Source organism: Pelophylax lessonae (assembly GCF_965119305.1).
Source record: "Pelophylax lessonae genome assembly, chromosome: 9".
Taxonomy (NCBI): Eukaryota; Metazoa; Chordata; class Amphibia; order Anura; family Ranidae; genus Pelophylax; species Pelophylax lessonae.
In genome coordinates, this window is record NC_138776.1 from 260,777,398 (window position 1) to 260,791,618 (window position 14,221).

At 44.7% G+C, this 14,221-nt stretch overlaps 2 protein-coding genes across 2 annotated transcripts in view; both read left to right on the top strand.

Moving 5' to 3' along the window:
- The window catches only part of LOC309562617 (uncharacterized protein), a 150,734-nt gene extending 148,103 nt beyond the window's left edge, over positions 1-2,631 (top strand). Inside the window, exon 9 of the mRNA XM_082266870.1 lies at positions 990-2,631. Coding sequence (XP_082122996.1) covers positions 990-2,542 — 1,553 coding nt within the window. The 3' untranslated portion in view covers positions 2,543-2,631. The remainder of the gene's footprint in view (positions 1-989) is intronic.
- Positions 1-14,221, top strand: part of LOC309564419 (uncharacterized protein) — a gene marked incomplete at its 3' end in the record, with an annotated part of 909,898 nt that overhangs the window by 271,650 nt on the left and 624,027 nt on the right.

Below are 14,221 nucleotides of genomic sequence, written 5' to 3' on the forward strand. Positions count from 1 at the left end.
AAATGAGGAGGAGATACTGTACACCATATGAAAGGTCCATCTCTATTCCTCAATATAATGTCATGTTCCCAACAAATGGGGAGAAGATACTGTACACCATATGAAAGGTCCATCCCCAGTCCTCAATATAACGTCATGTTCCCAACAAATGAGGAGGAGATACTGTACACCATATGAAAGGTCCATCTCCATTCCTCAATATTACATCATGTTCCCAACAAATGAGGAGGAGATACTGTACACCATATGAAAGGTCCATCTCCACTCCTCAATATAACGTCATGTTCCCAACAAATGAGGAGATACTGTACACCATATGAAAGGTCCATCTGCATTCCTCAATAAAATGTCCTGTTCCCAACAAACGAGGGCGTGATACTGTACTCCATATGAAAGGTCCATCTCAGTTCCTCAATATAACGTCATGTTCCCAACAAATGAGGAGGAGATACTGTACACCATATGAAAGGTCCATCTCCACTCCTCAATATAACGCCATGTTCCCAACAAATGAGGAGGAGATACTGTACACCATATGAAAGGTTCATCTCCATTCCTCAATATAACGTCATGTTCCCAACAATGGGGAAAGAGATACTGGACACCATATGAAAGGTGTTATGAATGTACTCAGTTGATTACCAGAGCTATTAGAAACTGATGAGTGCTAAACCAACAAACCTGGATCTTGACTGTGAAGCATGAAGAATAATTATTCTTTTGTTTTCCAACAGATGGACACTCTGTCTGGAATACCCCTGAAGAACATCTTATTTTATCCACAGATTGTAATAGCATCACACAATATTCTTCGGGAGTAGATCCCTCTAATCCTGGAGAATCTTCTGATAAATCACATCCTGTAACTCTTGACAGCCATCTGAGATCTCACAGTGTTGATAGATCAAAAGAGCCCTATTCATGTTCGGAGTGCGGGAAATGTTTCAGTGACAAAAAAGCATTTCTTAATCACCACGAAAATCACACAGGCGAGCGTCCCTTTTCGTGTTCAGAGTGTGGAAAGTGTTTCAAAGAGAAAAAAAACCTTCTTACCCACCAGAGAATTCACACGGGTGAACGTCCTTTTTCATGTTCAGAATGTGGGAAATGCTTCATTCAGAAGGGACATCTCCTCAAGCACCAGAAATATCACACGGGCGAGCGTCCCTATTCATGTCCAGAGTGTGGGAAATGTTTCACTGAGAAAGGAAACCTTCTTGTACACCAGAGAACTCACACAGGCGAACGTCCTTTCTTATGTTCATATTGCGGGAAAGGTTTCATTCAAAGCAGTGACCTTGTGAAACACCAGATGATTCACTCAGGTGAGCGTCCTTATCCATGTTCAGAGTGCGGGAAATGTTTCATTAGGAAGGTAGAACTTTCTAAACACCAGAGAACTCACACAGGAGAACGTCCTTTCTCATGCTCATATTGCGGGAAAGGTTTAATTCAAAACAGTGACCTTGTTAAACACCAGAGGGTTCACACGGGCGAGCGTCCCTATTCATGTTCAGAGTGCGGGAAAAGTTTTACAGTGAAACGAAACCTTCTTACACACCAGCGGAGTCACTCAGACGAGCGTCCTTACTCGTGTTCAGAGTGTGGGAAAGGTTTCAATGAGAAAAAAGCATTTCTTAGTCACCACAAAAATCACACAGGTGAGCGTCCGTATTCATGTTCCGAGTGTGGAAAATGTTTCAAAGAGAAAAGAAACCTTCTTACCCACCAGAAAATTCACACGGGTGAACGTCCTTTTTCATGTTCAGAATGTGGAAAATGTTTCATTCAGAAGAAACATCTTCTCATCCACCAGAAATATCACACAGGTGAGCGTCCCTATTCATGTCCAGAGTGTGGGAAATGTTTCATTGAGAAAGGAAACCTTCTTGTACACCAGAGAAATCACACAGGCGATCGCCCCTACTCATGTATGGAGTGCGGAAAATGTTTCATAAGCAGAAAAACACTCGCTGCACACCAGATGATTCACTCAGGTGAACGTCCCTATTCATGTTCAGAGTGCGGGAAAAGTTTCACAGAGAAAGGAAACCTTCTTGTACACCAGAGAACTCACACAGGCGATCGTCCCTACTCGTGTTTGGAGTGCGGAAAAGGTTTCATAAGCAAAAAAACACTCACTGCACACCAGATAATTCACTCAGGTGAGCGCCCTTATTCGTGTTCAGAGTGCGGGAAATCTTTCATTATGAAAGGAGAACTTTGTAAACACCAGAAAATTCACACGGGAGATCGTCCTTTCCTATGTTCATATTGTGGGAAAGGTTTCATTCAGAACAGTGACCGCCTTAAACACCAGAGGATTCACACGGGTGAGCGTCCCTATTCATGTTCAGAGTGTGGGAAAAGTTTTACAGAGAAAGGAAGCCTTCTTAGACACCAGAGGAGTCACACAGGTGAGCGTCCTTACTCGGGAGTGCGTGAAATGATTAATTCAGAGAGCAGTCCTTCTCAAACACCAGAGAATTCATGTGGGCTAACCGTGCAGGGAGAGCGGGAGTCCCTCATAACAAATATGTAGACCCAGGAACTCTATAGAGATATACGGTAAGTATATCAGAGAACTTTCGTAACCCCTTGAGCCTCAGAATATCCAGGGCAGGGGTCTCCAAATTGTTGCTCACAGGCCAGATACGGCTCTATGCTCACCTATATCCGGCCCTTGGGGCACCACTCCATCCACTGACACCAATAATGGGACACTATTCCTCCTATTGACACCAATGATGGGGCACTATTCCTCCCACTGACACCAATGATGGGGCCCTATTCCTCCCACTGACACCAATGATGGGACACTATTCCCCCCACTGACACCAATGATGGGGCACTATTCCTCCCACTGACACCAATGATGGGACACTATTCCTACCACTGACACCAATGATGGGGCACTATTCCTCCTACTGACACTAATGATGGGTCACTATTTCTTCTTCTGACACTAATGATGGGGCACTATTTCTCCCACTGACACCAATGATGGGGCACTATTTCTCCCACTGATACCAATGATGGGGCACTATTCCTCCCACTGACACCAATGATGGGTCACTATTCCTCCCACTGACACCAATAATGGGGAACTATTCCTCCAACTGACACCAATGTTGGGGCACTATTCCTCCCACTGACACCAATGATAGGGCACTGTTCTTCCAACTGATACAAATAATGGGGCTTTATTCCTCCCACTGATACCAATAATGGGGCACTATTCCTCCCACTGATACCAATAATGGGGCACTATTCCTCCCTTTAATATCAATGATGGGGTAATCTGGCCCTTTGTCTAAAAAGTATAGCTTTGCTCTAGGGGGAGGATAGACTCGATCGGTGCACACTGTGTGCCACAATGTATTGGAGGCATGGCAAAACTACAAAAGTGTTTCAGGGTGGGATCTAGCAGTTATTGGCCTCCCATGATTCAATTATAATAATATAAAGAACACACTTGCCTCGATAACTTCATAACTCTGGTAATCCTTGGGAAAAATATGGGTAACACACTGGCAATTGTGAGAGCAGGTACACCACAAAGGTGGATAACATGCCGGAAACTGTGACAATATGTTGGGGCAATAATTGGGCAAACATGATAACACATGGGTCAATAATTGGGCAAACATGATAACACATGGGTCAATAATTGGGCAAACATGACAACACATGGGGCAATAATTGGGCAATTATGACAACACATGGGGCAATAATTGGGCAATCATGACAATACATGGGGCAATAATTGGGCAATCATGACAACACATGGGGCAATAATTGGGCAATCATGACAACACATGGGGCAATAATTGGGCAATCATGATAACACATGGGGCAATAATTGGGCAAATGTGACAACACATGGGGCAATAATAGTTGGGCAATCATGACAACACATGAGGCAATAATTGGGCAATCATGACAACACATGGGGCAATAATTGGGCAATCATGACAATACATGGGGCAATAATTGGGCAAACGTGACAACACATGGGGCAATATTTGGGCAATTATGACAATACAAGGACGACTGTACCAATAAACATGCACCGAAGAAGCAATGGATAAAAATAGCGAAGACAAATACAGGAACATCCAATTCAACCAGGACTTCTCTTTCTTCAGTGGACCTCTTTGTTATTTTTGATTGGTTGCTGCACGTCATTGCTTATTTTTATTAACTAATAAAACCCTGGCATTTCATTGGTCCAGACAATGTATAATTAATAAAATGTATCTAATCCAAAAAAAAAATTAAAAAAAATTGTAACTTACCAATCCTTAGATGTGGCGGCTGTATTGATTTTCTTTTTGGAGCTTTTTATTTTGTTTCTTTTCGCCTAGTGATCCAGCTAGTCACACAATTCCTGTCTTAGGGTGGCTACATTCGTTCCTCCACTGTATTTATGGAGACTTCTCTTAACCACCCTTGGACAGCCGCATTGTCAACCTGTGTGGGGTAGCATTAGATGGGACTCGTAGTTTAGAATGGACAATTTATGATTAATGTACTGCGGGTAAGCGGCTGCTGTAGGCAAAGCGATGTACACGTACATTGCTGCCTACTTCCGGGTTTAGGGCACAAGCATGCGCGTGACCCCACCCAACACCTGCTGAAATTATACACAGCGGGAGTCTGTCAACAAGTCCTGGCCTGTGATTCACAGCTGGGACCTGCTGATTGGCTGTCTCCAATCACAGGCAAGAACTCTGTGTTGGTAAACAACACAGAGCTCTGTACAGAGTGAACAATCTCTGTTTCTTATCCCTGCGAAGCAGGGATGAAAAACTCTGAGATCTAGTAGTAAAAGCAGCCCACTCCACACAATTACACATACAGCGAATCCGGAAATTATTCACAACGCTTCACTTTTTCCACATTTTGTTATGTTACAGCCTTATTCCAAAATGGATTAAATTCATTATTTTCCTCAAAACTCTACAAACAATCCCCCATAATGACAAAGTGAAAGAAGTTTGTTTGAAATCTTTGCAAACTTATTAAAAAAAAAAATCAATGCCCGTATCCTCCACCATATAAAAATCTCATGTACATAAGTATTCACAGCCTTGGCTCAATACTTTGGTGAAGCACCTTTGGCACCAATTACAGCCTCAAGTCTTTTTGAGTATGATGCTACAAGCTTGGCACACCTATTTTTGGGCAGTTTCTCCCATTCTTTGCAGGACCTCCCAAGTTCCATCAGGTTGGATGGGGGGCGTCGGTGCACAGCCATTTTCAGATCTCTCCAGAGATGTTCAATTGGGTTCAAGCCTGGGCTCTGGCTGGGCCACTCAAGGACATTCACAGAGTTGTCCTGTAGCCAATCCTTTGTTATCTTGGCTGTGTGCTTAGGGTCGTTGTCCTGTTTGAGGATTAACCATTGCCCTAGTCTGAGGTCCAGAGCGATCTGGAGCAGGTTTTCATCAAGGATGTCTTTGTACATTGCTGTATTCATCTTTCCCTCCATCCTGACTAGTCTCCCAGTTCCTGCAGCTGAAAAATCCCCACAGCATGATTCTGCTGCCACCACCATGCTTCACTGTAGGGGTGGTATTGGCCAGGTGAAGAGCGGTGCCTGGTTTCCTCCAGACATGACACTTGCCATTCAGGCCAAAAAGTTCAATCTTTGTTTCATCAGAGCAGAGAATTTTGTTTCTCATGGTCTGAGAGTCCTTCCTTTTGGCAAACTCCAGGCGGGCTATCATGTGTCTTTTACTGAGGAGTAGCTTCCGTCTGGCCACTCTACCATACAGGCCGGATTGGTGGAGTGCTGCAGAGATGGTTGTTCTTCTGGAAGGTTCTCTCTCCACAGAGAAATGCTGGAGCTCTGTCAGAGGGACCATTGGGTTCTTGGTCAGCTCCCTTACTAAGGCCCTTCTCCCCCGATCCCTCAGTTTGGCCGGGCGGCCCGCTCTAGGAAGAGTCCTGGTGGCTCCAAATGTCTTCCATTTACAGATGATGGAGGTCACTGTGCTCATTGGGACCTTTAATGCTGCAGAAATGTTTCTGTACCCTTTCCCAGATCTGTGCCTCCATACAATACTGTTGCCGAGGTCTACAGACAATTCCTTGGACTTCATGGCTTGGTTTGTGCTCTGAGATGCACAGGTAACTGTGGGACCTTAATTGTATGTAGGGAGTGAAGGCATATGCTGGTCTACACACAAAAAAGGTGCAGTCCAAGCATCAGGCCTGGGGGTTTAGATGTGCCACATATACTAACAAAAGAAAATTATTTTCACACTTCCAAACCATGTAAAAGGTAACAAATATAATTTTATTAGGTTTATGTTGACAACAATAGGGAGTGTAAGAGTTAAATGTGGTACAGTAATCATAAATACATATTATTACATTACATAAAGCCCCAAAGTGTCCGGGCTACATAGGTATAATGAAGAGCTGGAACTACGCGTTTCGCATGAGATGCTTCCTCAGGTTCCAGCAAGGTAGAAATAACAATATGTTCTATGAAATAAGCAACATATACATTAATTTATAAATAAACAAAGATATATGTTAATATTATTCATACATGTGGAATATATAGAATTTTAAGAGTAAAGAAAATTGCCAACTTTACACTGTTTGGATCTTATCAGTATATCAAGAATTATTTATCTCTATAAGATTAAAAAATATTTTATGCCTTTATTCTGACCAGTCTTATATCAATGAATATTTATTTCATATTTTCTAAGCTCTATATTCTAGAAAAACTCAATTAATGTTATTTCTTTAGTTAATATACTCAAAATAATAAAAGAAAAAGAGGAAAAATAGAATGAAAGAAAAAAAAAAAGGAGAGAGAAAAGAAAAAAAGAAGGAGAAAGAAAAAGGGGGGAGGGGTACCTATTAGCATATATAGTAATCCATCAGAATTACAAAATAGTATATCAATAGTAATTCTGTAACACTGCTTAGCTTCTTTAGTAACCTTTTCCCTATTTATATTTTCACTTGTCAACATACTGGATATTTTATCCTCTTTATTTATATACACATTGTTTGCTAAATTAAGAAATAATTAATGTTGGTATAATTGTTTCTTTATTTTTAGGTTTTAATGAAACATCCCTGTTATTTTCGTTTTTTCCAAAATTTGCCCCTCTCCTTTTCCCACCCCCACCCCCCACTCTAATGCTATGTGGAAGGATAGATCTTTAGTCAGCTGATTGAGATCTATATATTCAGTAAGAACCAACGCTAATAAAAGTATATAGGTAAGCTATCTTTGCCATTTATATACATTATCGTGTGAAAAACATCTACAAATCAGTTTTCTACAATATCTGTATTTCATCTCTCTTCCTGTCTGGCCCTTTCCCCAGGACGCCCCGGACTTCCCATCCAGGGGTGACCGGGGATATGGCTAATATGCCCCCCCTTAAGTTTCTCTGATGGATTACTATATATGCTAATAGGTACCCCTCCCCCCTTTTTCTTTCTCCTTTTTTTCTTTTCTCTCTCCTTTTTTTTTCTTTCATTCTATTTTTCCTCTTTTTCTTTTATTATTTTGAGTATATTAACTAAAGAAATAACATTAATTGAGTTTTTCTAGAATATAGAGCTTAGAAAATATGAAATAAATATTCATTGATATAAGACTGGTCAGAATAAAGGCATAAAATATTTTTTAATCTTATAGAGATAAATAATTCTTGATATACTGATAAGATCCAAACAGTGTAAAGTTGGCAATTTTCTTTACTCTTAAAATTCTATATATTCCACATGTATGAATAATATTAACATATATTTTTGTTTATTTATAAATTAATGTATATGTTGCTTATTTCATAGAACATATTGTTATTTCTACCTTGCTGGAACCTGAGGAAGCATCTCATGCGAAACGCGTAGTTCCAGCTCTTCATTATACCTATGTAGCCCGGACACTTTGGGGCTTTATGTAATGTAATAATATGTATTTATGATTACTGTACCACATTTAACTCTTACACTCCCTATTGTTGTCAACATAAACCTAATAAAATTATATTTGTTACCTTTTACATGGTTTGGAAGTGTGAAAATAATTTTCTTTTGTTAGTATATGTGGCACATCTAAACCCCCAGGCCTGATGCTTGGACTGCACCCTTTCTGTGTGTAGACCAGCACATGCCTTCACTCCCTACATACAATTTTTGTTCTTCTTGGGGGAGGTGCCAATAGACGTTTATTTAAATAACCACTGTGTCCCCCACCACAATTCCTAACTGTGGGACCTTCTATAGACAGCTGTGTGCTTTTCCGAAACATGTCCAATCAACTGAATTTACCACAGATGAACTCCAATCAAGTTGTAGAAACATCTCAAGGACGAACAGTGGAAACAGGATGCACCTGAGCTCAATGTTGAGTGTCATTGCAAAGGGTGTGAATACTTATGTACATGGAATTTTTTCCTTTTTTATTTTTAATAAATTTGCAAACATTTCAAACAAACTTCTTTCTAGTTGTCATTTTGGGGGATTGTTTGTAGAATTTTGGGGAAAAATAATGAATTTATAACATTTTTGGAATAAGGCTGTAACATAACAAAATGTGGAAAAAGTGAAGCGCTGTGAATACTTTCCAGATGCACTGTAGTTGGGCACATATTTAAACCCTTCTGGGTCTCATTGTGGAGATTTCCCTTCACTTCCTGTCCTATAGCCAAACAGGAAGTAAGAGGAAATCCCTGCAAATGAAGGGAATTTCTTGAGGACCCCCCAGGTCACCAAAACTAGTGTACCTATTGGAAGATTTCCCCTCTATTACTTTTCTGGGGACAACCTAAAATTTGGGGGTTTCTTTTATTTTCACTTTAAATGAAAATGGTAAATAGGACAAATAGAGAGGCTGAATCTCCTTAACGAGGGCACTGGTGATGTCAGTGGCAGTTAGTTCCCCTCCAGCGTCAGTTAGCATCAGATTGTCTGACCCAATATCACAGTTGCTGATCACTGCCATTAGTATAAAAAAATTCTAGTATATATACCATAGTTTGTAGACACTATACCTTCACACAAACCAATCAATATACACTTATTGGGATTTTTTTTATCAAAGACATGTAGCAGAATACATTTTGGTAAAAACTTATGAAGAAAATTAGATTTTCTCTTTTGTTCATTGACGGGCATAGCTCCTGTCATTCTTGACCATTGGGTTATGCTGCCCCTTACAGGAGTAGGACACTAGGCAGAAAAAGCATCTGGCTACACCCATGGGCAGTCCCAGGGTGTGTACTCCCTCTCCCTGCTATGCCCACTCAGTTTTTTTCTGCCTAGTCAGTAGTAAGGACCTAGTTCCTTGCTGGGATCTTTGATCCTGGCAAAAAAAATTAAAAATAATTTTTCCTGTGAGATCTACTATCAACTGCCGGACTGAATAATCTAGATCCAGTCTGGCCAGCTAGCGCTTGCAGACCTCAGCTTCACATTAGGTCGGTCGTGACATAGCTCCACCGGGGCTGGCCTGCGAGTTAAAAGCCTTACGACCGGGTCTCAGCCCGAGTCGTAGCGTTCCTCCTAGACGACAGCCCCCCATTTCAATGGAGAGGAGAATCTGTCTGGAGCGGTGCCCACCTGGTTCCTGGTATGGTGAGTAGCCATCCCCCTCTACACTTGTAGGGTTTTGGGGTGGATGTGGGCCCCTTCTTGTGACGGTCAGACCCCCGGGTTCCCCTCCTTCCCGCAGTCACCCCCCCTCCCCTTCCAAGTCCCTCATCCTGCCCCCCCCCCTTCAAATATGCTGGGAATGTATTTTTATGGGTGGTCTGGCCACTTTTCTGGGGTGGGGGCAGGACACAAACTGGCGATGGGGGTCGTGGGGGGTGCGCTGCCGGCGACCGGACGATCAATTGTGCGGGGAGGGTTGTACCTGGTAGGGGCTCCTGCTAGGGTCCCCAGTCCTGCCTGGATCTGTCCTGAGGCCTGGTCTCCCAATCCTGGGTCCCTGTATGCCTCGTGGTGCCGCACAGGGCCGCCATTTTGTTGTAGCATGTGTATTCCTATACATGTGGTCATGTTTGTGTAGTCTGGCAGCCATTTTCTTGTGGTTTGCCATTGCAAATAGCGGCGGCCATGACAGTGGAGCCCTATGGGTGGTGGTGGGAGCCCCTCTTTATCCCCTTTTGCTGACTCCTTGATCATTTAGCTTCCTGATCGCCGCACAAGTAGTGCACATTCTCCTGGTGGTTGCAGGTGCCTCTGTCCATGGTTAGTGAGTCTGAGGATCGCTCTGTGCCTTTTGCTTGGCGACAGGGTGGTGCTGTCTTTGGAGCATGTTTCGCCACCTGATCCCCTCTCTGAGGCTGCACCCACCGCCTTCCCCTTCCTCATCTGTCTCATCAGATCCTGAATCTGATTCGGCCACCGCGGACGTGGGTCACCCTTCTGGGTCTGCAGCCACGCGCCTGGATTCCTCTGATAGTGACACACAAAAAGGCGCAGGTGGATGCACTGATTGTATCTGTGCATGAGACCCTGAAGATGGAGGATGCAGCTGAAGCTGCGACGGAGGCGAAGGTACCCTTTGGCACTCACAAGCCATCCAGAGCGGCAAAGGTGTTTCCTTTCCCTGCCTATTTTGACAGAATTGTTGCTAAAGAGTGGGGACGACCAAAGCGTCTCCGTGGGGTTCCTAAGCAATTTACTAGGCGTTACCCCCTATGAGTTGTCCCTTCTTAAGAAGTGGACTGTGCCACCGAAGGTGGACCCTCCGGTTTCCAGATTAAACAAGGCAACCATGATTCTGGTTGAAGAGTCCCTGACCTTTAAGGACCTGGTTGACCGGAAGGCGGAGGCTGTGGCCCGCACTATGTACACCTTAGCTGGTTCGGCAATGAGGCCGGTATTTACCATTGCCCTGGTGTCGCAAACTCTGACCGAGTCAGCGAATCTCTTACGCCGTGACCTGGAGGGAAAACAGCTCCCCCCTGCCTTTGCTAAGCTTGCGGACCAGTTGGTCCAGGGGCTGCAGTTTATCTGTGATGCCTCTTTGGATGCAGCTCCCCTGATGGCTCACCTCTTTGTTTTGGCGGTGGTCCTTTGGCGTGTCTTTTGGCTCAAATGCTGGTCTGTGGACCAGACTTCTAAAAAGGCCTTGACTGATCTTCCCTTTCAAGGAGATCACCTGTTTGGAGCTACCCTGGATGACATTAGTAAAGGTCTCACAGAGGGGAAGAGTACCTTTCTTCCGCAGGCTACTAAGGGCAAGGAACCTCGTCGTAGACGTGGACCTTCCTTCTCGGCTCATAAGAAGTTTTCTCTTTCATTCATTGATAGACGCTTCTCCTGATTCTTCTTAACCATTGGGTTATACTGCCCCCTACAGGAGTAGGACACTAGGCAGGAAAAAGCTTGACTACATCTATGGGCAGTCCCAGGGGGTATACACCCATTCTCAGCTAAGTAGCAAGGACCTAGTTTCATGCTGGGATCTCTGATTCTGGCAATTTTTTCTTTTTAAATGAAATTTTTTTCCTCTTTTTATTATTTTGTTCCTGTGTGATCTACAATCAAGTGTCGGACTGTGCGACGAACTGGATAATCTAGATCCTTAGGGTCCCCCCAGTCAGGCCAGCGTACGCGTGCAGACTGCAGCTCCGTGCTAGGTCGGCTGCAACATAGCCCCATTGAACCACTGGACGGGGCTGGCCTGAGAGTTAAACGTCTCGCCAGGACGCATAGTTTCCCAGAGTCACAGCGTTTACCCCTGGCCGACAGCATCCACATTACGATGCAGCGGTTTCCTGTCCAGAGCGGTGCCCACCCTGTTCCTGGAGTGGTAAGTAGCTGTCTCCCCACTACCCCTGCAGGGTTTTGGGTTGGACGTGGGCCCCTCCCTGGGATGGTCAGACCACAGGGTTCCCATCCTTACCCCAAGCCCCTCTAAAATTTTGGTCACTGTGGGTCTTTGGGCCACAAAACCCCCCACCCTAACCTCCCCTCACTGGGTGGCCTCCCTTGGAACAAATGGTGCTGTGTGTGCGGTTTAATTTTTCATGGCAACCATGCCGTCCTTATTCTGGAGGGCACCTATCCCTTTTAGCTCTGCGGGACCATCAGGATACCCTGCCTGCGCATCTGCATCCCGGCGGGCGGCCCCTTATTTCCTATTGTGCGGGCCTCTATGGAGGGGCTCGGAGGGCGACCCCCTTGTTTTTTGCAGGGATCCAGTAGGTGGTCCATTTGTGGTATCGCAGTCGATGGCCCTCCCCTAAATGTTATGTTTTTCCCAGGTGAGCTTAGTATATAGCATCCACCGCCCTCCCCTGCCTCATCTGTCCATTAGATTGTGAATCTATTTTGGCTGCCGCGGACAGGAGTCACCCAACTGGGATGATTCCTCTGCTTCTCTAGCCCTGCATGAAAAAATCACTGGTGGATGCACTGATTGTGTCAGAGCATGACATTTTAAACATGGCGATATGCTGCATTGGAGGCACCGGTCCCTTTTGGCACCACAGGTCCTCCACTGTTGCGGGGGTTTTCCCCTTTCCCGCTTACTTTGACAACATTGTCACATAACAGTGGGGTTGTCCAAAACGCACTCTTGTGGTCCCAGAGCGTTTTGCTATGCAGTATCCTTATAAGGATTCCCTGCTTAAAAAGTGGACAGTCCCACCTATAGTGGACTCCCTGGTTTCCAGGTTAAATAAAGTTACCTTAATTCCAGTTGAGGAGTCCTTGGCCCGGTTGATAGGAGAGCGGAGGCTCTGTTTCACTATGGCTGATTCGGCTTAGGCCGGTATTTACTATTGCCCTGGTGTCGCAAACTCTGACGAGTGGGCTAATCCTTTACGCTGGGACCTGGAGGGGAAACGGCTTCCCCCTGCCTTTACAGAGCTGGCATATCAGTTGATCCAGGGGCTACAGTTTATCTGTGATGCCTCTTTGGATGCGGCTCCTTCGATTTTAGGCTGTCTTATGAGCAGTGGTCCTTCTGCGTCTTATCTGGCTGACAATGCTGGTCTGCAGACCAGACTTCTAAGAAGGCCTTATCTGATCTCCCCTCTTTGTGGGGGGAATCGCCTGTTTGGAGCTTCCTTGGGTGACATCATTAAGGGTCTCACAGGGGGCGGAGAGTACTCTTCTTCCGCAGGCTACTGAGGGCAAGGAGTCCCGTCGTAGGCATGGGCCATTCTTCTCAGCTCATAAGAGGCCTTTTTTTATCCCTCCAGGGATAAAAGTTCTTCAGGGCCTCCCCCGGAGGTTCAAAGAGGACCTGGTCTGGCAAGCCACAAGGTGCTCTTCCAGACCTGCGGACAAGGCTTCCTCTGCATGAAAGGGGGCCCACATACCTGGGGTGGGGGGACATCTTTGCTGATTTCTGGATCTGTGGACCTCTCTGATACAGGTCAAGTGGGTCCATGAAGTCATTCGGTCCAGGTACAAGATCGAGTTTTGGTCTTTTCCTCCGGAAAGGTTCTTCCCTTCCAACCTGCACTTGTCCCCAGATCGCATACGGGTCACTTTGGGGCAGTGCAAGGCTTGTTACTTCATTGGGTGATTGGGTGGGTGTATACCCCCTAGGACTGCCCATAGGTGTAGTCAAGCTTTTTCCTGCCTAATGTCCTACTCCTGTAGGGGGCAGTATAACCCAATAGTTAAGAAGAATCAGAAGCTGTGTCCATCAATGAACAAATGGATTTTACGGTAAGTCGAAAGTCCCCTTATTAAAGCTCGAAATTATGTTCAAAAAGCATCAACTCAAAAAGTTTTCAAAAAATGCATACAGTAAATTATATACAGTATATTACTGTGCTTAGGTCACAACTGCTTTCTTCTATACTCGCTGGTGGCTGACTACTGATAATGGTACCAGTTTTGTGTGTCCCAGCCCCTATTTCCTCCATATTATAAAATTAAAGATCCCACAGAGATGATGATGGTGGGAACCCCACATAATGGGCACAGCAGGTGTACAGAGCTGGGAACTCAGCACAAGGATGGTGGGAACCCCTCATAATGGGCTCAAATGGTGTGGAGACCCAGGAACTCAGCACAGGGATGGTGGAAACTCCTCATAATAGGCACAGATGGTGTACAGACCCAGAAACTCAACACGAGGATGGTGGGAACCCCTCATGTTAGGTAGGGCAGGAGTGCAGAGCTGGGAACTCTTCATAATGGGCACAGGTGGTGTACAGAGCTGGGAACTCAATACAGGGATTGTGGGAACCCCACATAATAGAAACATCAG